Source organism: Xenopus laevis, chromosome 1L (genome assembly GCF_017654675.1).
Source record: "Xenopus laevis strain J_2021 chromosome 1L, Xenopus_laevis_v10.1, whole genome shotgun sequence".
Lineage (NCBI taxonomy): Eukaryota > Metazoa > Chordata > Amphibia > Anura > Pipidae > Xenopus > Xenopus laevis.
In genome coordinates this window covers 91,552,066-91,575,307 of record NC_054371.1, presented here as the reverse complement: position 1 = coordinate 91,575,307, position 23,242 = coordinate 91,552,066, and the positions used below count along the sequence as shown (strand labels likewise).

The 23,242-nt window shown below is 39.1% G+C and overlaps 1 protein-coding gene across 6 annotated transcripts in view; it reads right to left on the bottom strand.

Moving 5' to 3' along the window:
• The window catches only part of mapk10.L (mitogen-activated protein kinase 10 L homeolog), a 142,878-nt gene that overhangs the window by 49,490 nt on the left and 70,146 nt on the right, over nucleotides 1–23,242 (bottom strand). For all 6 annotated transcript variants that reach the window (NM_001355484.1, NM_001355482.1, NM_001355483.1 and 3 more), the window contains exons 4-6: nucleotides 9,707–9,836; nucleotides 7,943–8,001; nucleotides 381–519 (exon numbers count right to left, since the gene is read on the bottom strand). In NM_001355484.1, coding sequence (NP_001342413.1) covers nucleotides 381–519; nucleotides 7,943–8,001; nucleotides 9,707–9,836 — 328 coding nt within the window. The remainder of the gene's footprint in view (nucleotides 1–380; nucleotides 520–7,942; nucleotides 8,002–9,706; nucleotides 9,837–23,242) is intronic.

Here is a 23,242-nt window from a genome sequence, read left to right as displayed (position 1 = left end):
TAAAAGTCTCTATAAAATCGAGTGAAATTTCCATTCGTAAATTTTTTTCCAGATTTGAAGCCCATTTTTTTCTTGTTGACGCCTGAAAACCTCAAATTTTTTAGATTATTGTATGAAACCCAGTGCAGATCATGGCCTTTTAAAATTGTAAAAGGTACATCTGCCATTGATTTCTACATGAATTTGACAGGTTTTAGCTGCAGTATTTTCAAATTTATAGCAGCTTTGGGGTATAATAAATCTCAAAAAATGTTAGTTTTTTTCTTCTAAAAATTCAAGTTTTCCCCTATAATAACTCGACCAGAAAAAAATTTGGTTTATAAATGGGCCCCATAGAGTTGACTTTTCAATCGTAATCGTATTCCTTTTTTGGTACCAACCCTATGGATAATTCCAGCTGAATGAAGGTGTTTTATTCCACATAACATTTGGTAGAGCAAATAAGACATTCGTTCATGATCCAGTTCCATCTGAATCACCTGGCACAAGTTGGCATCCATAAGTTCCATAACTAGGTATCTGTAAAATGTAAAAAATAATGAGTACTCCAATAATATTAATTTTGTCTGAAAGTGCATGAGGACATAAGAGAATTATGCACCAAATGTAGCTGAAAGGTCTGAAAAGCTGAAAGGGAACAATAAGCACATTGTAATATAATACATATATTTTTACAGTTTTTTTTACTGAACCATAGTGATGAATGCTACTTCGTAAAAAAAATTCTGATAGTTTCAGATTTTACCCAAAACTTCTTTTTACACTACTTTGAAAAGAGGGGCAGTAAACAAATCTCATACTGTACATCTTTGATTCTCTCTCTCTCTCTCTCTCTATATATGACTGTATTCAAATTGACACATTATTTGTTTAAGCTTTCATTTGGTATAGTACCTATGGATTGGAGAGAAGCTGATGTCATTCCAATATTTAAAAAGGGATTACGAGCTCAGCCTGGCAATTATAGGCCACTAAGTTTGACTACTGATGTGGGCAAATTATTTGAACGCTTGTTAAGGGATCACATTCAAAATTTTGTCCTAGTGAATGGCATTATGAGCAGCAATCAGCATGGCTTTATGAAGGATAGGTCATGTCAGACAAATCTGATTGCTTTTTATGATGAGGTAAATAAGATGCTGGACAGTGGGGGGGCAGTAGATTTGATCTATTTGGATTTTGCGAAAGCGTTTGATACCGCTCCACGCAATGACTGCTTTCTAAACTAAGGTCTGTTGGACTTAATGAAGTCGTTTGCATATGGATAGGGAACTGGCTACAGGATCGGGTACAGAATGTGGTTGTTAATGGTACATTCTTTAATTGGAGTAAGGTTCTTAGTGGGATCCCTCAGGGCTCAGTATATTTTATTTAACTTGTTCATTAATGACTTGGGGAACAGTATTGTAAGTAATGCATCAGTGTTTGCAGATAACACAAAACTATCCAGCCCAATTAATTCCATCAAGGATGGAGCAACAGGATCTTGACAAACTAGTGATCTGGGTAGCTAAGTGGCAAATGAGATTCAATGTTGATAAATGTAAAGTCATGCACCTGGGATGTAAAAATATCCAAGCCACTTAAACTCTAAATGGGACTGCACTAGGCATATTCATAATGGAAAAGGACCTGTGAGTCCTTGTAGATAATAAACTTGGCTGTAGCAAACAATGCCAGTCTGCGGCATCAAGGGCAAATAATGTCTTGAGCTTGAGCTATGAGGAAAGACTAGCCAATTTGGGGTTTTTAACACTGGAGAAGAGGTGCTTAAGGGGGTTAGATGATAACTATGTATAAATGTATATAAGAGGATCATATAATAATCTCTCTAATGCTTTATTTACCACTTGGTCTTTCAAGCTGACGCAAGGTCACCCTTTAGAGTCAGGAAGGATTTTTTCCCCCTCTGAGGCAAATTGGAGAAGCTTCAGATGGGTTTTTTGCCTTCCTCTGGATCAACTAGCAGTTAGGCAGGTTAAAATAGTTGAAAGGTTGAACTTGATGGACGTGTCTTTTTTCAACCTAACTTACTATGTTACTATGTATTTATAAATGGGACCTTTAAGGCCATCTGGGCCTGCTGCTTTATAAGGTTGAAGAGAGGTTATGATATCTCTTATTTCCTTTTCTGTAATTGAAGCATTTAAGTTCATTAGGTCTTCTTGAGATATTTGAGGCAAATTTAAAGAATTGAGTAGTTTCTTTCTCTTCTCAGAATCAGTGTTAGTAGGAGAGTAAAGTTGAAACATTTTTGAAACTATCAACAATATCTACAGGGTTATGTGAAAAGTTGCCAGCCAATGTTTCGACGTTTGAGATTTGCTGGCGATTAAGCCAATTTTTCATGAGATTGGATAATAGTCTATTAGCCTTGCTACCTAAATTGAAATATTTGGCTTTGAAGTAGAAGTGAAACATAGGGGCAAATTAACTAAGAGGCGAAAATGCGCTAGTGACACCTTTACCGTACTTCGCCAGGCGAAGTTTTGCCAGGGCGCCGCAGATTCACTAAAATGCGAAATTGCGTTCAGGGAGGCGAACGGTAGCGAAGTTGCACTAGTGTTAATTCGTCAAGCAAAGCGAAGTTACGCTACCGATGCCTAATTTACATAAATACGGCGCCAAGTTAAAGTACAATGGACGTATATGTAGCAGTAAATACATTACACTACACAAGCCTGGGAAAGCTTCATAAAAGAAAATAGAGTTGTTATTTTGCCCTATACATGTGCCCACTGTATAGTTTCGGTGCCATATGTAGGGAGGAAGGAGGGTACCCCCAAAAAAAATTACAATCTTTTTCATCCTTAAAAAAGGAAAAGACGCCAGCGTTTTTTGGGACTTAGAAAAAATGTTAACTTTTTTTGAAGCAATCCCTATCTACTCTATTGCACTTTGCCTGGTCTGAGGTGGCGAAGGCAAGTCTGGCGCAAGAGGTAACGTTCAGTAAATTGCGCAAGTTAGTGAAGTAGCATAGTTACGTTTCGCCTGTTAGTAAAACGGCGAAGTAACGAAAAGACGTCAGCCTGGCGAATTTGCGCTAGCGTTAGGCGCTTCGTGCTTTACTGAATTTGTCCCATAGAGTCTTACATTTTTATCCATGTCTTCATTTCCTTTAGAGATTGTTCAAATATAGAGCGAGATTTATTAGTGGGATCCATTTTAAATGCAATGTATGCTCTACTTTGCTGTTTTCTTAAAGCGATACTGACACGTTCCTATATAAATTATAGGAACGTGTCAGTATCAAGTAGTTGATGCATCCGCAATAGTTCCCCTCAAAGCCCCCCTCAAAGCCACCAACAGCCCGCAAACCTTTGCACAGCTGACCCTCTGACACAGCTAACTGATCTTCTGTCTTGCTTCCGTGACGCCGGGCTGGGGGCGGAGCGATCCTTCCATAGGCTGAAGTCCTGTTTTCATTCGTAACTAGCCTATGAAAGGATTTCGCCGCCCCCAGCCCAGCGTCACTGAAACTGCACAGAGGATCTTTTAGCAGTGTCAGAGGGTCGGGTCAATTGAGGTTTGCGGGACTGGGGGTCAGCCTTGAGGGGTGCTTTCAGGGGAACTATTGCTGGTGCATATGTAGGGAGGAAGGAGGGTACCCCCAAAAAAAATTACAATCTTTTTCAGCCTATCATCCTTAAAAAAGCAAAAGACGCCAGCGTTTTTTGGGACTTAGAAAAAATTTAAACTTTTTTTAAAGCAATCCCTATCTACTCTATTGCACTTCGCTGAGGTGGCGAAGGCAAGTCTGGCACAAGAGGTAACGTTCAGTAAAATGCGCAAGTTAGTGAAGTAGCATAGTTACGTTGTCCCTTCGCCATAGCGCAACTTCGCCTGGTGTAAGTAGCAATAGATTAGGTCCACTTCGCTAGAGAATTCATGCCAACGCCTGTTAGTAAATCGGCAAAGTAACGAAATTACGTCACACTGGCGAATTTGCGCTAGCGTTAGGCGATTCGCGCTTAACTGAATTTGTCCCATAGACTCTTACATTTTTATCCATGTCTTCATTTCCTTTAGAGACTGTTCAAATATAGAGCGAGATTTATTAGTGGGATCTATTTTAAATGCAATGTATGCTCTACTTTGCTGTTTGCTTAAAGCGATACTGACACGTTCCTATAAAAATTATAGGAACGTGTCAGTATCAAGTAGTTGATGCATCCGCAATAGTTCCCCTCAAAGCCCCCCTCAAAGCCACCCACAGCCCGCAAACCTTTGCGCAGCTGACCCTCTGACACAGCTAACTGATCTTCTGTTTTGCCTCCGTGATGCCGGGCTGGGGGCGGAGCCATCCTTCCATAGGCTGAAGTCCTGTTTTCATTCGTAACTAGCCTATGAAAGGATTTCGCCGCCCCCAGCCCAGCGTCACCGAAACTGCACAGAGGATCTTTTAGCAGTGTCAGAGGGTCGGGTCAATTGAGGTTTACGGGACTGGGGGTCAGAATTGAGGGGGGCTTTCAGGGGAACTATTGCTGGTGCAGCAACTACTTTATAATGACACATTCCTATGATTTTTATAGAAGCGTGTCATAGTAACATAGTAAGTTGCAAATTACTGTATCTTATGGAGTTCATCTTTGTGGGAAATAAAATTGCTACTCCACCTTTCTTTTTGATAGCTGGGGAATAGATGATTTCTCCTACCCAAGAAGAGCAAAGCCTCAGGTTGATATCATAATTTATTTGAGTTTCCTGAAGAAGCCTTTAATCTTTTTAATTCCTTTAATATCCTTTTTCCTTTTATCGGTGAGTTAATATCATTAACATTCCAGTATACAATTTTTGACCTCTCCATAAATAATAAAGAACCACATTATATTGTGGAATGTAACATGTATAATCTTGTTCCCTTTAATAAGTAAATAAACGAAGCAGCACAAGAAAAGTATTTACAAAAATTCATAACCTTGACAACAGTAACTAGAAGCATGAAAACAATGCTTATTAGAAATAATAAAAAATACATTTACCTTAAAGTAATACTAGGTGAAAAACTTAATAAGACATGAAACTTCTATTTTTTCCCTAGAGAGTTTAACAGCAACTTAATAAATTCCTATATAGGATAACAGTAGATAACCTAACCGCGTCCTCCATTTTGATGGTATATATATATGTATTGAAGGCAGTAATAATTACTAAAGCCTATAGTAATAGTTAGTAAATTGCATTGTGCCACAGCATATTGTGATGGAGAGATCCTTGATCTATGATATTTGGACTGTTGATAATGAGGATGTTTAGAGACCCTTTTATTATGCGAGGAGACTTTTTGAGCAATATGCATATTTTGAATTTTGTCAGAAGTAGTATAATCCTTGAGAGGTGACTTTTGAATTACAGTATCAGGGAGGTTTTTAGGCACTGAATGAGAGGAAAGATGGACACAAATCTTTCTGCCTCTCTGAAATCATCACAAGTAAAGTATGTGTTTCTGTAGGAGGAAATAGCTTTAAGATTTTATGTTAAGATCAAATAAAGACTGAAAAATCAATGTTTTGTGATTTTCTTAACGTAATTGCTGCATTTTTTTTATAGGATTGTAGTATTTTTACTTTGTCAGTGTAGTCTAAGAATGTTGCTAGAACAATTCTAGGTTTTTGACTTTTACTTTTAATAAAGGAGCCAACTCTGTGGGCTCTCTCAATTTTTAAAATTGTTGTTTTCGATGTTGAGAGCCTTGGTTAGCCATTCTGATAATAATGGAATGAGGGATTCATTTTTGTAACACTCTGGTATGCCAATAAAACATAAATTATTTAGTCTGGACCTGTTTTCCATATTTTCATTCTTATTTTCTAATTCCAGAGACAATACTTTATTTGCAACAGAGGAAGAATTATCTTACAAGAAAAAAATCCTCTCTTCCAATTCTGAGATGCTGTTTTGCTGTGAGGTAATTTGAGAGGTTAAATTTCTTAGATCAGCTTGTAATCTTTGTACAGCTCTTTCAATTGCAGATTCAATGTTAGGGTTAATATGTTTTGCTACTTCTGTAGCTATTTGTTTAAAGTTTTGTACATTGAAATCATTATAGTGTGAGGTAGCAGTTACTTGTGTGAGATTTGCAGTTAGTGGGATTCATATTGGGATTCCCCCTCAGTTCTGTCTCTCCTTCTCTTGCCCTCAGGATTTGACTCCAGAACAGCTGCCTTCCTCTTATGTTTATTCTTAGGTGAGTTCCCTGCCATTGTGCAATATTTTCACTATTTTATTTAATGATTTCTGCCTGAGTTGTATTTCTGAATGGAGGGTTTGCAGTGGAGCAGTACTACTACACTGCGTTCCCCTCAAGCACCATTCCGGAAGTCCTCAATTTCTTTTCAAACCAACAAACCAATTTTAACGAAACCAATTTTAACGAAAACTAAAGTGCACAGAAATTAATGCTGATATGATGATGGTTGACACCTTCTGTGTATGTTCTTGAATACTTCAAATAACCATATGCAGAGACAGATTTAAAGGAAGAGGAAAGCCTAAATCATTGGGGGTGCCAAATGTTAGCCCCCCCAGTGATTGTAATCACTTACCTGATACCCTGGGCCAGTGCTCCTATATATGCCACTACCAGTCATTAAGTATTATTTGTTCATTAAATGATTCAAATTGAATTCCTTTTGTATTTTATGTACAAAGGTTCCCTAAAGTTGACTTTATTAAAGGGATACTGTCATGGGAAAAAAAAAAATTCAAAATGAATCAGTTAATAGTGCTGCTCCAGCAGAATTCTGCACTGAAATCCATTTCTCAAAAAAGCAAACAGATTTTTTCATATAAAATTTTGAAATCTGACATGGGGCTAGACATTTTGTCAATTTCCCAGCTGCCCCTGGTCATGTGACTTGTGCCTTTTAGGAGAGAAACGCTTTCTGGCAGGCTGCTGTTTTTCCTTCTCAATGTAACTGAATGTGTCTCAGTGGGACATGGGTTTTTACTATTGAGTGCTGTTCTTAGATCTACCAGGCAGCTGTTATCTTGTGTAAGGGAGCTGTTATCAGGTTACCTTCCCATTGTTCTTTTGTTTAGCTGCTGGGGGGGAAAAGGGAGGGGGTGATATCACTCCAACTTGCAGTACAGCAGTAAAGAGTGATTGAAGTTTATTAAAGCACAAGCCACATGACTTGTGGCAGCTGGGAAATTGACAATATGTCTAGCCCCATGTCAGATTTCAAAATTGAATATAAATAAATCTGTTTGCTCTTTTGAGAAATGGATTTCAGTGCAGAATTCTGCTGGAGCAGCACTATTAACGGATTCATTTTGGAAAATGATATTTTTCCCATGACAGTATCCCTTTAACTTTATTTATTTTTGCTCACTATACAAGTAGGGCACTGGTTATATATTGAAATGGCACAGGCCTGGGGTAAGTGTGTTCCCTTAAGGCATAAGTCCATACATGTTGCCAGAATTCAGCAGGCTCCTCCAAAAGAATTGTGCCAGCCCTTGTACGAGGTTTTTATGGAATCCAGATCTATGAACATAGCTCATTACTGAGGACTGAAAAGTCATCCAATCATATGTCATTTGTGTAAATTTGAACCAATCTTCCTCTCTTAAACCCGATGCCTGGGTGTTCCCTTCCCTTCTATTGACTATTTTCTTCTTTCTTCCATGTTACCTCTTTCAGTGAGTCCTCAAAACCTCATTTACCTATAAATGTCTGCTTTATATTATTTTGTGGTAAACTTTATACACATACTGATTTGTTCTATATAAATCATTTACCAATATTTCTTTATTCATTTTACCTGTATTTGAAAGTCAGCAAACATCTTCTCGTTAGACATACAGCCCTAATTATTGTTTTACTATAATTTGATCTATTAGCTACAGGACATTACATTTCATATAGCATGATGGCATGATATTTGCAATAAGATTTTTCTGCATCTGATCATTAATTAATTTCATTAAAATTACTTACACATCTTGGAACTCCTCAAGCGATTTCTGTGGTGTGAACACATTTAATAAACTGATAATCTAAAAAAGGAAGGAAGGAGTCAGACATATTATTATAATTTTTGTATCAATGCAAATGCAACTTCTTAGAAGACCCTTAAAACTAACCAGATATGTGAGCTTTTATCTGATTCGATTTGGTTAATTCATTTATTGAAGCCTTTTTTATTTTATGCTTTTACGGTAAGTCAAACATAAAACACTGTCAGCTGGTTCATGAGATATTCATAAAACCTTTGTAGGCTATATGCTACAAGAAATATACTTGAAAAAAAAACCACAAAGAGATCCAAACAATACAAAATGGTTACAGGCAGGTATTGATCTCACTGTAACCCCCTCCCTTTTGACTTGAATTGGACTTATACAAAAAAGGGGGGGGCATAAACACTATCGGGGGGAATGTAATAAAAGTCAGTAATGGAAAAACTATTCGCAATGTGAAAATTTATGCCTTTGCGCAAACAAATTCAACTTTGTGCGATTTTAATATAGCTTTTGCAAACCCGGAAACTGTTTAGCAACCACTTCCGACAGTGAAAGACCGTTTGCAAATTTTATAGTTTGCACCAATGCACAGTCAATGTAATAAAACTTCTTACTGAAAAAGTCATTATGTTTGCTCCAAAAAATTGCAACACCTGCAAGCACTTCTTAAGAGTGCGCAATTAAAATTCGCAATGTGCAATTATAATTCGCAATGCAATAACAGTTTAAGGAACAATATTGCATTGTGAGATGTTGTTTTTTAGTCTTATTGGTGTGAATTGTTTTGCTCTTTGCGACTTTAATTACAATTCCCAGTATCTGACTTAAAAACCTAACCCCCTTAGGCTCACAGAGTCGTTCAACTTTTACTACTCCTCGTTCATTGTGATGTGAAGGATTATGGTACTTCATAGAGGGTAGAGCAAAGTCTCAATGGAAAGCAAAGGCAATTACAATATTTTACTGTAGGTCTACACTCAATCTACATAAATATTAAGTATGCTATCTTTAAATACTATATATATATATATATATATATATATAGATATATATATATATATATATATATATATATATGTATTCTATAGATAGATAATTGTATTAAGCCTTATTAAACAATGTAATCTAAATCTTCTAAAGAAACAAAAATACTTATATTATATATTAATTAATTATATATTAATTTTTTCTTTTGCTAAAGTGAAACTTGCCATTATCCAAACCTGCTTATTGCACCAGCAAGAAAATGTCAAATGTTGGCATAAATGGCTTGTTTCTGCAAAAATGGGCAGATTCCAGCCTAAAACTGGTAAAGTGTGTATTTTTGGGATGAAATGCACCTCATGTGAGGATAATTCCAATGAAGTCAATGGCATGAGGCTTGTGCAGTATTGGATGGATCTGGCATTTTTCCAAAGACACAAAAACTAGCAGATGAAACTTCACATCTGATGTTGGCCTTAGAGCTGTTCCTAAAAACATAGCATTTTAGAAGTATAGTTATGGTACCTGTTATTCAATGCTCGGGACCTGTGTTTTTCCAGATATGGAGTCTTTCCGTAATTTGAATTGCTATACTTAACATCTACTAAAATAATTTAAACATAAATTAAACCCAATAGAATTGTTTTGCCTCCAATAATTATTAATTATATTATAAGAAACATGTATTACAACTGGGAAATAGTCTCTTTATGATAGCCAAAACAAAAAAAAATGTAACTTTAAAGGAACTTACATTTTTATGATTTACACACTTCATGAGGACCAGTTCTCTATATGCCCGTTTGGCATGTGTTTGATTTTGAAATGGTCTACTTAGTTTCTTAATTGCCACATTTCTATCAAGGACAGCATCATATGCAGCACTGAAACAAAATAAAACATTCATAATAAGAACGGAAGAATTTTGTAAGGGACATATTCAATTTGATGTATACAGCAATATCCTCAGGCAATATTTATTGATCTTTATTGTGGGCTTTTAAATATTTGCCTTTCTGTTGTATCTTTTTTCAACCTGAAATTTAAAATGGTTTCCAGTTTATTTTGAGATCCTGTTGTTAAAAAAATGTATTAATTCTTGTCAGTAAAGCCAAATACATTCAGAACACAGGTTAGCACCTCTCCTGTCAGTGGAGCTACATGAAAATCTGCAGGCAGAGAAAAACAGATCATCTGCCCTGTGTGCCCATAGCTTTAAGAAGGTGAGAGTATTAAATGTGGGAGTATTAAAGACCCTATGAGGCTTAACACAGAAGAAAGCAAGTTAATAAGAGGAAGCATTCAAAAAGTCATCGGGACGGGGCTTTAAAGCAGTGGTGTAGCTAGCATACAGCACACCCCAACACCTGAGGGGGGCCCTGGGAGTAGAAGGCCAGGACAGCCGCAGGGTCTGTAGTTTACTTGTAGCTACCCACTGTCACTCTACATGGCTAAAGAAGCAACATAGGGGCAAACAGAATGGGGTGGGGGGAGGCTTGGAGTCCCAATTGTTATGTTGCCATTTTAAAGAATAGAAATACTATAATGACAGTTGTAAAATACTGCTGTAATCAGTACTTATTTTCTGTCCTTGCTTTACATAAAGCAAGGACAGAAAATAAGTACTGGTTACAGCACAGGCTAAGGTTAACCCAAAAAAAATTGTGGCTTTATTAAATAATGGAATTGATTGGTTATAAACTATATAGATAAAGCAAATGTGCATAATAAGTTATTTTCTTTAGTGTATACAATAGTCAAAATTTCAAAACCCACTCAATAGGGGCACAGATGGCTCAGTTCAATAACATCAGTGGCTGGCACAGCATATGATATATAAATGTTTACTCAAAATTTATTTGAAAAGGACATCAGAAAATGATAAAATACACCCCGGGTACTTAGAGAGCTTAGTTCCTTTTCTGATTTTCTCAGAATCACTTTAATCTGGTATGGTACCTGTGGATTAGAGGAAAGATGATGTAATTCCAGTATTTAAAATGGGATTACAATCTTAATTTTTTTATTTTGCCAAAGTGTTTGGTATGGTGCCACATAAACAACTGCTTTCTAAACTAAGCTCTGTTGGTCTTAGTAGTGGCCTTTGTACATGGATAGAAAACAGGCTAAAGGATTGTGTACAGAGGGTGGTTGTTATTGGTCTATTTTTCTACTTGGTGTAAGGTTCTTGGTGGGATCTAGTGATGTGCGGGTTGAGAAATTGTTGACCCATGCCCGCCCCCGTCTCTGATGTCACAGAGCCACGTGTCTATAAATAGACCCCACTGGAATCGTCGCATACTTAGGTCACAAGCTTGATCCAAACCCGCCCACGGGCCGAATTCACTGTGTGCATTTCTGCCCAAACCACGGATAAACCCAAGGGTTCTGCAGGTATCAGGCCGGCCCGGACATCACTAGTGGGATCCCACAGGGCTTTGTATTGAGTTCAATAATATTTAATTTTTTCATTAAAGGGGTTGCTCACCTTCCAACACTCTTAACAGTTTGGATTTTACATGATTTTATTTTGATCCCTTGAAAAACATAAAACTGTTTGAATTTGATACATTTGTTGTTTTACTAGTTATTATTTCCTGCCTTTGGCCCTGCTGAGCAGAATCCCTGAGTTTCATTGAAGGCAGCTGTTATAATTGATAATCAATAGTTGCTAATATTCCACAGATGCTGCTAAGAAATGTATCAACAAATGTAGCAAATTGTAACAGTTCAGGAGCTGCACCTGTACTACCAAGCTTCTAGATTGAAACATCAGAAACAGAAACATTAAACTTCAATTCTATAAAAACAGTAAAAATATAATGCTACTGGAAAAAGTGTTTGGAACGTATGGGATGCAATACATAAACATTCTTGCTGTGTAGGTCCAATGAAATTATTTGCCATGTATGAAAACAGTCCAATTTCCGCAACAGTTTTAATTAAATTTTGAAAAATGTGTGTAATGGAAAGTAAAGAACTTACCCCACGGGACATCCAAGATGGCGACCTCCTGCTCCACCATGCGGCTCTTCCTGGTCGTAATATGACTGCGTCAGAAACGTGTCGCCCCAGGATTGGTCGCCGGCGACGGAATGGACGCCGGCATCAGAATGTGCGCCGGCGTCAGGACGCCAACGTGTGGACGCCGGCGTCGGCGTCATGACGTCAATGCGTCAAGTTTGGCGCCAACTTTTGGACTATTTAATCCCAAGTGCCCTTTCTGTCCTTGCCCAATTATAGGTCTATCTTGTATAGTTCCTGGGTGTGATTTCTTGATATTCTGCAAACCGTGTACCGACTTCTTGCCTGTTTCATCGATTCTGATCCTTGCCGCCTGTATTGACCATTTGCCTGATTACGACTACTCTTCTGATAAATCCTTTTGTACCGCGAACTTGGTGTTGTTGTCTCCTCCTTGGTCCACACTACAACAGAGCCTTCGGGCCCTGACAGTATAATTGGGCCATGGACCCCTCTGAGGAGCCCCAAGTTCCTACTGATGTCGGCAGAGCCGTTCGTGGATTGGCTTCCCGTATGCACACCTATGAAGCCCAGCAAACCCACTTCGGCCAGGCACTTGAAGCAATCCTGGAGAAATTATCTGCTTTATCTCCTGTGGCTCCAGTCCCTATGCCGGTTCCTGCAACTCCGCTCCAGGTTTCTGAGCCTCGCATCCCTGCACCTCCTCTGTATAGCGGTGATCCGGAATCATGCCGTGGTTTCATCAACCAGTGTGAGATCCAATTCACCCTGCTTCCAGGTCAGTTTGTCTCGGAGCGAGCTAAAGTGGGCTATATTATTACCCGCCTGCAAGGGAAAGCTCTGGAGTGGGCTTCTCCTCTTTGGGAGAAGGAAGATCCGGTAATTGATGATGCCAAGGCCTTCATCCAGGATCTTCGCACAGTCTTCGATGCTCTTGGTCGGGCTACTTCTGCCTCGGCTCGTTTATTCCAGCTGCAGCAAGGCACTCGTTCTGTTCCGGAATATGCCATCGAATTCCGAACCCTCGTGGCAGAAACTTTGTGGAATAATGATGGATACCGTGCTGCCTTCTACAACGGCCTGGCAATGCGCATCAAGAACGATCTTGTTTCTCGTGAGATTTCTTCCCGATGGGAGGACCTTGTTGCGTTGGCTGTGAAGGTTGACACTCGACAGAGGGAATTCCAGGTCGAACTTGACAGGGAGCGTGCTAAGAAGTTTTCCAGGTACCAACCCACCCTGGCGCCACGCTTCCAAAGACCCTTACTTCCCAGTCCGGCTTCCAACCTCTCTCCTCCTCCTGCGGCACCTGCTACCTCTTCTTTACCACCTGAAGAACCAATGCAGATCGGGCGGGCACGCCTTTCCAAACAGGAGAAGCTCCGGAGAAGGGCCGCTGGGTTATGCCTCTACTGTGGGGGAAAAGCCCACTTCGCCCTGGAATGCCCAGTGAAGCCGGGAAACTCCAAAACCTAGGTAAGCTTGGGGAGACTTACCTGGGTGGAATTTGTTCTCCTCCCCATTCCTCTGCTCAACGCTTTCTTCTTCCTGTCCAAATCCAGTTCGGCTCCAAGAAGATCTCCTCTCAGGCCTTCCTCGATTCTGGTGCTGCTGGCAACTTCATGGATCGTGCCTTTGCTGTTAATCATACCATTCCGCTCCAACCCTTGGCAACTCCTCTTCGAGTCCTGGCGATTGATGATCATCCCCTTTCTTCTGCCATCATCTCATAGTCTACTCAAGAACTCTCCTTCAAAGTGGGCACTATGCATTTGGAAAGACTGTCTTTTCTTCTTATCGACTGCCCTTCAACTCCCGTTGTCCTGGGATTGCCTTGGCTGTGTGTTCATAATCCGGTCATTGACTGGTCCTTTTCTCAAATTTCCCGTTGGAGTCCATTTTGTATCCACAACTGTTTACCTGCTGTTCCTGTTGTCAAAGTTTCTTCAGTATCTTCAAGTTCTTCTCTCCCTCCTGTGTACCAAGCCTTTTCCGATGTCTTTGATAAGAAGTCCGCTGAGACTCTCCCACCTCATCGTCCCTATGATTGTCCTATCGAACTTTTACCCGGCTCCATGCCTCCCCGAGGCCGCACTTATCCGCTTTCTCCCTCCGAAACTTCTGCTATGAAGTCCTATATCCAGGAGAATCTTCAGAGAGGATTTATTCGTCCTTCTACCTCCCCTGCCGGAGCAGGGTTCTTCTTTGTTGAAAAGAAAGACGGTAGTCTATGGCCCTGCATTGACTACAGGGGGTTAAATAAAATCACCGTAAAGAACAGATATCCTCTTCCTCTCATCTCTGAACTTTTTGATCAACTCAAGGGGGCTAGTTTCTTCACTAAGCTGGATCTACGAGGGGCCTACAATCTTATTCGGATTCGTGAGGGAGACGAATGGAAGACCGCTTTTAATACTCGTGATGGCCATTACGAGTATCTCGTCGTGCCTTTCGGTCTTTGCAATGCTCCTGCGGTCTTCCAAGAATTGGTCAATGACATTTTTCGTGATCTTTTGGGACAGTGTGTGGTCGTGTACTTAGACGACATTCTTATTTTTTCCAAAAACCTTTTTGATCATCGTTGCCAAGTACGTGAAGTTCTTTCCAGGTTGAGGAAAAACAATCTTTTTGCCAAATTGGAAAAATGCACCTTCGAAGTTTCTTCCATTCCTTTTCTTGGCTACATCATTTCTCCACAAGGTTTTAAGATGGACCCCGCCAAAGTTTCTGCAATTTTGGATTGGCCCCTTCCTACCAGCGTCAAGGCAGTTCAGAGATTTATTGGCTTCGCCAACTATTATAGACAATTTATCAAAAACTTTTCTTCCAAGATCCATCCAATCCTTGCCCTGATCCGTAAAGGGAACAAACCTCAACACTGGCCTCCTCAAGCTCTCGAAGCCTTCAAGACCCTCAAGGAAGCCTTTTCTTCTGCTCCAATTCTCAGACACCCTGAACCCCTTCAACCTTTCTTCATTGAAGTCGATGCCTCTGATGTAGGAGCTGGAGCAGTTCTATCTCAAAGATCTTCTTCTGACGGTAAACTCCACCCTTGTGCCTTTTTCTCCTCTTGGTGTTGCCTTTGTCCCTCCGGAATTTCGTCATGACATTTTATCCCAAGCTCACAGTTCCAAACAGGCCGGTCATCCAGGGGTTAAGAAGACAACCGAGCTCCTGTCTCGTTTGGTCTGGTGGCCGACCCTAAGGAAAGATGTCAAAGACTTCGTTTTGTCCTGTTCCACTTGTGCTGTTTCCAAGTCCGGACATTCCCCCCCCAAGGGTTTACTCTTGCCACTTCCCATTCCATCTCGACCTAGAACTCACTTGGCGATGGATTTCATTGTCGATCTCCCTGTTTCGTCTGGTCACACTGTCATCTGGGTGGTGATCGACAGATTCAGCAAAATGGCTCACTTCACGCCCCTTTGGAAACTGCCTTCTGCTCCCGAACTCTCTGAACTTTTCATCAAACACATATTTCGTCTCCATGGGTTTCCTGCCGAGATTGTGTCTGATCGGGGTTCCCAGTTTATTTCCAAGTTCTGGAGATCTCTTTGCAAAGCTCTTAACATTTCCCTTCAATTTTCTTCTGCCTACCACCCACAGTCTAATGGAGCCGCAGAACGGGTCAATCAGGCTTTGGAACAGTTTCTTCGTTGTCATGTGTCCTTGTGCCAGGATGATTGGTCGGATCTTCTTCCCTGGGCTGAATTTGCCCACAACAACGCTCTGCATTCTTCTTCCCAAAAGTCTCCTTTCTTCTGTGTTTATGGTCTCAATCCTTTGGCTTTTTCCCAAGATTTTCTTCTTACCAATGTGCCTGCGGCCAATGACCAAGCTGCTCACATGTTGGCTATTTGGCATGCTACTGCTGCAAACTTAGAGAAGAGTTCCCTGGTGAAGAAAAAGTTTGCTGATAAAAGAAGGATTTCTTCCCCTCCATACAGTCCTGGTGATAAAGTTTTTCTTTCCACACGCAACATTCGTCTCAAGATCCCTACACCCAAGCTTGGTCCTAAATTCATCGGCCCCTTCCCTATCATCGAAATCATCAACCCTGTGGCTGTTCGTCTTCAACTTCCTCCTGAGCTGCGGATACCTAATGTTTTTCATGTTTCCCTGCTTAAACCTGCTATGTCTTGCCCCTCTTCTTCTTCCTCTCCAGCTCCTGTTTTGGTTGACGATCACAAGGAATTTGAAGTCAAAAGGATCTTGGACTCTCGTATTTCCCGAGGCTCTCTTCAATATCTTATCGAGTGGAAGGGGTTCGGTCCAGAGGAGTGTTCTTGGGTGAAAAGCTCGGACGTTCATGCACCTGTCCTGGTTCGTAAGTTCCACAAACTTTTTCCTTCTTCTCCTAGCCTCGGTGGTCCTGTGGCCCCCCCTAAGGAGGGGGGTACTGTAATGGAAAGTAAAGAACTTATACCACGTGACATCCAAGATGGTGACCTCCTGCTCCACCATGCGGCTCTTCCTGGTCGTAATATGACTGCGTCAGAAACGTGTCGCCCCAGGATTGGTCGCTGGCGACGGAATGGACGCCAGCGTCAGAATGTGCGCCGGCGTCAGGACGCCAACGCGTGGACGCCGGCGTCGGCGTCATGACGTCAATGCGTGAAGTTTGGCACCAACTTTTGGACTATTTAATCCCAAGTGCCCTTTCTGTCCTTGCCCAATTATAGGTCTATCTTGTATAGTTCCTGGGTGTGATTTCTTGATATTCTGCAAACCGTGTACCGACTTCTTGCCTGTTTCATCTATTCTGATCCTTGCCGCCTGTATTGACCATTTGCCTGATTACGACTACTCTTCTGATAAATCCTTTTGTACCGCGAACTTGGTGTTGTTGTCTCCTCCTTGGTCCACACTACAACAGAGCCTTCGGGCCCTGACAATGTGAAACTGAATTATGGGAAAACTGATTTCCATTGTATAGAAAAAGTAAATGATCTACTGATCTTGAGTTGTAGGCACATTTGTTTTCCAGTATTCACAAGCAATAAGTCAACCAATGTATCTGGTTTGTCAGAGAGCAGTGTCAGATGCCATTAATCATATGTGACATATTCAGAAGAAGCATCTGCCCCAACTGAAACCATGATTTGCTGGACTTCTGTTTCCTATATATAATAACAATTTTACAATATTTGACATTTTCAGTCATCTGCCATTGTAGATGTTGGCTCCTTGGAGAACTGAATTCAATAAAGCTATTTAATTAGTACATAAGCAAAACAAAAATCAAAGTTAATGGATATGTCAAATATGCTTCCTACACTGAGACAAACAAAATGATAAAATAAGAAATTATTTCTCACTCAGTACAACTTTAACATATAGTTTTGCAAGACGTCACTTCTGCTTTGAAAGTATCGATAGTGAAGAGTTTAATAATACAGTCATTAAAAAACACAATACTTGTACAAATATATACAGGTGAAAATTAATGGAACAATGTGATTGTTGCTGGGGTGGGACTTTTTTCTGAATAAAAATGTTTTTGCTATTTGTTCTTAAATAACAAGCCCTCCAATCTAGCAGCAAATGAAAAGATGAGTTGCTGGTTTCTATAGCAACCTTGCTCTAGCTGCCTGCTCCTATTTTTTTATCTTTTTAGCAAAGTAAGTTCTTCCTGTGTAAGCCTACATTATTGATTGCATGAACTTTACAGCACACATGTGCTATTTGCAGATGTAAATGTCACTGATTATGTGTCAGAGGGAAAATGGCCACCAGGAGAAAGCTGGAAAATGCAATGGTGATGGCAAACAGAGGGGATATATGCAGTACAAATTATGCAGTTCAGTGGGGGAGATGTGCCCAACTGATAAACAGTACATGGTACTAGAATATAGTGTTTACATGTTCTTTAAGTCATATATACTCCTCATTGACTTATAATATAATAAAAGAATATTAAAAGTCACTGAGAGTTACTGACCATATATAAAGTTCTTTATAAGTACTTAAACTTGATAAAATTTCAGTCTAATAATGGAAGTTTGCCTTTAAATTTAAAAGAACTTTATTGTAGAGTACAAAAAGTAAAGTGTGAAGAAGCAAAGGTCTACATTATATATGTGCAAAATGTCATTATATATGACAAATATGTTGTAACATTAAGTACATTAGTTAGGTCCTTATTTATGTCTTATTTCCATGATCTTAATTTATGGAGTTACTTAAATAAGAGACAGAGTTAGATTGATTTAAAACTCTTGATAATTCTTCAGAATTAATTCTGCAGGACTAGGATCCTGAGATGTTTTCTTCATCTCTCTAAAGATATTAGAAATTGCTCAACAGGAAAAATGTTTTTTTTTAATGCACTAGACCTTTTATAATCCCTATATTGTGCAAAAGCGGGTTGGGCTGCTGGCCAGTAAGAGCAAATCTCAAAAGCTGTTGGTTATGGTTCATTTACTAATGAATAAATCATGATTTAGAAGTTTCTATGAATTGTACACTGATTAACAAAATATTTCCCTATTTAGTGTGCATGTATATATACTGTAGATAGTAGATATCTCCAAGTCCTTAGTCCTTAGAATAGCCCTTCATGGGAAATATATATACGTACCTCCCAACATTTTGGTAATAGAAAGAGGGACAAAAAAATTTTATTCAATAAGATTTATTTTACAAAATTTGCCAGGTTATGAAAGTTTGAACACATTTCTGTGGTTTTTATGTGTTATTACAGTTTTGCTAATGAAGGTGATTTGCCCTTTAAACTGCAAGTCACTGTTTCCCCAAGATACCTGCTTATCTTAAATTGTTACAATTGCTTCTTTGCTTATCTTAAATTGTTACAATCGCTTCTTTGCTTATCTTAAGTTGTTACAAAAGTAACAATTTGCACTTGGCAGATATACTGGGCTCTCTGCCAAAAGCCAATTAAGTTAGAAACTTTGTATCTTTTTTCTGGCTGTTCAGTGCAGGAGATCAAAGAGAAAGTCAGGACATTTCAGTACAAATCCAGACCTGCGGGTTGACCTGTCAAAATCGGGACTGTCCCGCAAAGAATGGGACATTTGGGAGATATGTATACACTATGGGGCCGATTCACTAAGCTCGAGTGAAGGATTCGAATGAAAAAAATTCGAATTTCGAAGTATTTTTTTGGTACTTCGACCATCGAATTGGTTAAATTTGTTCGAATTCGAACGAAATCGAACGAATCGAACGAAAAATCGTTCGACTATTCGACCATTCGATAGTCGAAGTACTTTCCCTTTAAAAAAAACTTCGACCCCCTACTTCGGCAGGTAAAACCTACCGAAGTCAATGTTAGCCTATGGGGAAGGTCCCCATAGGCTTGCTAACCTTTTTTTGATCGAAGGATTTTCCTTCGATCGTTGGATTAAAATCCTTCGAATCGTTCGATTCGAAGGATTTAATCGTTCGATCGAACGAAAAATCCTTCGATCGATCGATCGCAGGATTAGCGCTAAATCCTTCGACTTCGATATTCGAAGTCGAAGGATTTCAATTCGAGGGTCGAATTTCGAAGTATTTTTAACTTCGAAATTCGACCCTTAATGAATCTGCCCCTATATGTAAGTAGGAACATGGACAGTGGGGGTTGCAGTAGATGAGATACATTTTTCCAAAACTTTTATTACTGTTCCACATAAAGCATTACTTTGTCTCTTGGTCTTGGAAATGTTGTTTGTTCATAGATGGAAAACATACAGAGGGTGGTTGTCAATGGTACATTCTCTACTTGAATAGGGTTCTTAGTAGGGTGGGGAAAATATATGTTCAAAATTCATATTACAAAATTCATTATGTTAGCAGTTAATATACTGCTAAATAGCTTTGAAACAAAAAAAATTAGAACATTTTAAAAGTATTAAAAAAGCATCTAAGCAAGTTTACATTGATTTTTTTAAAGTTAACATATCATTTAAAAGGTAGTATAGATTCAAGGGAGGAGCTAAATCTTCCCCTTTACAAAGCACTAGTAAGGCCTTATCTTGAAGATGTAGTGCAGTTTTACTCCCCAGTGCTACAAAGGGATATAAATAAAATACGTTTGTTTTTCATTGTATTAGTAGTTACATTACAACTCTTCAAGAAAGTGTAGGATGACTTTTAGCAAGGGAGAAAAAAAGGGTTGCTTAAATTATCTTAGCACAAATTTGATCAATTGCTTGATTATACATTTTACAAAGTAAAACTCCCAAACTTGGCTGCCCTTTTATTAGACACCAGTGGGATCTCCTGACTATAGCTGGGAAGGGTGATCCCACTGGTGTCTAATAAAAGGGCAGCCAAGTTTGGGAGTTTTACTTTGAAAGCAGCTAGTAGGTTGCAGGTAAAACTTAGTCCCTTTGTAAAATGTATAACTAAGCAATTGAATTCTTAATGAATCAGATGAAAATTAAGCGTAGGACTGGCCAGATATGGGATGACTTTGACATAGTTGGCCAGCTTAAACATATTGCAATATATGGACAAACAATCCCTGTTTTGTTTAGAGGGTAAGGCATTTTTCAGTAGCAGTATGCACAAAATGTCTCTGTCTTAAATATATTGATAATGGGTTGAGTGCAGAGGACTCTTGTATTTGTCTATATATATATATATATATATACAGATGCAGCCACTTTGGTTTGTCTGTTTGACACAGAATAACTAAACACAGATATCCCATTTATCTCATTTAACACAGAAAACTGTGACACAACATCCCATCTAATTAAAGCATTCACCATTGTGAACAATGGTGCTTTGGTATGCTAATGAAAAGGTTAAATGCATTAAATGAGTTAAGATAACTTTAGATAACACAGTTTCTTCAATTAACTCTGAGTCATGACGCATTTAACTCACAAATCCAAGTGGCTTCATCTGTATATAGGACTTGTTAGTGCAAAAAAATTGAAAAAATGTTTTATTCCGACGTTTCGGTTCACATACAGGAACCTTCTTCAGGTGGGGTATGTGAACCGAAACGTCGGAATAAAACATTTTTTCAATTTTTTTGCACTAACAAGTCCTATGTGTGCGGTTTTTGTGGAGATATGTACAAGTTAGTAATTTAACCAGCACCTGGGCAGTTGCCTTAATATAAAAGTGTGCTCCAGTTTTTGGACTTGCTATATATATATATATATATATATATATATATATATATATATATATATATATATATATATATTTATATAGTGAATAATGTATCCCCTTCTGTAATTTATAAAGATATTATCACTCACCGAGGAGTTATGTGACCATATAAAAGCACGAGGCCGCAGGCCGAGTGCTTTTATACAGGTCACATAACTCTGAGGTGCTAATAATATCTTTATAAATTTTAAGTAGGGGGTACATTATTGATTATAATCTACAGTTTCTGAGTTTACTTTTTAATTCCTGTTTTTGCTTTTTACAAAATGTAATACTTTTTTTTTTTACTGTTGTCCCTCCTTGTTGATTTTTTTCCCCTGCAGCCCTTTTAGTACCTTTATTACTTTTGCGTTCTTCAGGAGCCTGCTCTATGTAACGTCATTCAGCTGAGATGGAAAAGCGCAGGCAAGGGAAGGAGGGGTGTGAAACTTGAGCTGGTGGATGAGAGGCGGGAGCGAGATTTAAGATGGTGGATGGGAGGAGGGAGCGAGACTTGCAAATGCGATGGTGGATGGGAGGGGGAGCGAGCGGAGAGGAATCCTGTGACAGGGAGGCAGCTGCACGAGATGTGAGACGCGAGCGAAAGACAAGCCAATACGTGGGAGGAACTGGAACAGGCGGAGTTTGTTTCGTGTGTGGGAAGTAAGAAAATGATTATGTGGTGCTTGAAAGCTAAACTGATGTGAAGCAACGGTAGAGGACAGAGCAGCAACTGCAATTGCTGTCTCTTTAAGAATATAAACGGCGCGTTCTGACGCCAGAACGCGCCGTTTATAAGGATATAATTTACAGTCTGGCCCATAGGGAATTGGCTGGTCTGTAGATATATATATATATATATACTGGAAAGCCAGAAAGTACAGTCTTATGTGACAGCAATGATATATGGGAAGTAATTGACAAACTGGATACAAAAGCACTTGGCTGTCAGGGATGAGGAAGGCTAAATGACTCCTCTGTTGCTCCCTAGAGCTTTAGCTCAGATTTAACCTTTAGTCAGATCTAAAACATTTATCCAGCATGCCAAGGACTAAGACATATATTACTTGTCCTTTCAGCTAGCACAAGCAAGTAAACCTTTACAACAGAAAGAAAATATTGGGTGGGTATTACAGTAGATAAGCTTTCAAATTGTGTCTAATATGAAGGAGTTAAAATTGAGAAGAAGAAGAGGTAGAGAAGAAGAAACTAATACATGCATTAAATGTATTCCCTATTTAGGGGGTTATTTACTAAACTCTGAAGGCAAAAATCACGAAAAATTCAGAATGTATTAAACCCCAAGGATGGAAAAGTCTGAATCAGAAAATCCGCATCTCAGACCTGTCAAGGTTGCATATAAGTCAATGGGAGAAGTCCCAATGATTTTTTGATGTGTGCTAGGCTTTCCGAAGTTTCCGGAGTTTCCGGGCAAAAACATAAGAATTTTGAGTTTTCGGCTGAAAAATTTTAAAAAATCAGTTTTTTCCTGCAAAGAAAAATGTAATAATTAATAAGCGTAAAAAAATTAAAAAAAAATTAAAAAACTCCTACAACAATTCTGTTAATTATCCTCAGCACTATCAATTTAGATCATATTGACTAACTAAGGGCTCTTACTGATGAGCGGTTGAAGCTGCACTCCCCTGTGTTCCGTTTTTCTGCATTCAGCCGCAGGGGAGCGCAGGAATAGACGCATTAAGCTTTTTTCAATGGGGTAGTACTCACACAGACGCGTGTAGGTGCCGAACGCAGGTTGAGACGCAACATGCTGCATTTTTCCTGCATTTGGCGCCTACATGCGCTTGTGTGAGTACAGCCCAATTGAAAAAAGCTTAATGCATCTATTCCTGCGGAATGCAGGGTAGTGCAGCTTCAACTGCTCATCAGTAAGATCCCTTAGTCAGTCAATATGATCTAAATTGATAGTGCCTGAGGATAATTAACAGAATTGTTGTAGGAGTTGAAATAAATGCTAGAAATAGTGCAAGCTGACAGTTACTCAATGACAAGCAAATTAAAATTTTAGAGTGCTGTCAATTAGCTGAACTAGTATAGAATGAAAATATAAGAAGATGTATTGTTAATTATTAGAAAACATTTCTGTTTTCTTTACAATATCCATTATCTTATATTTAAAAGAATAATATACAATATTGACAGGTACAAAAATAATAAATAAAAAATTTGCGGT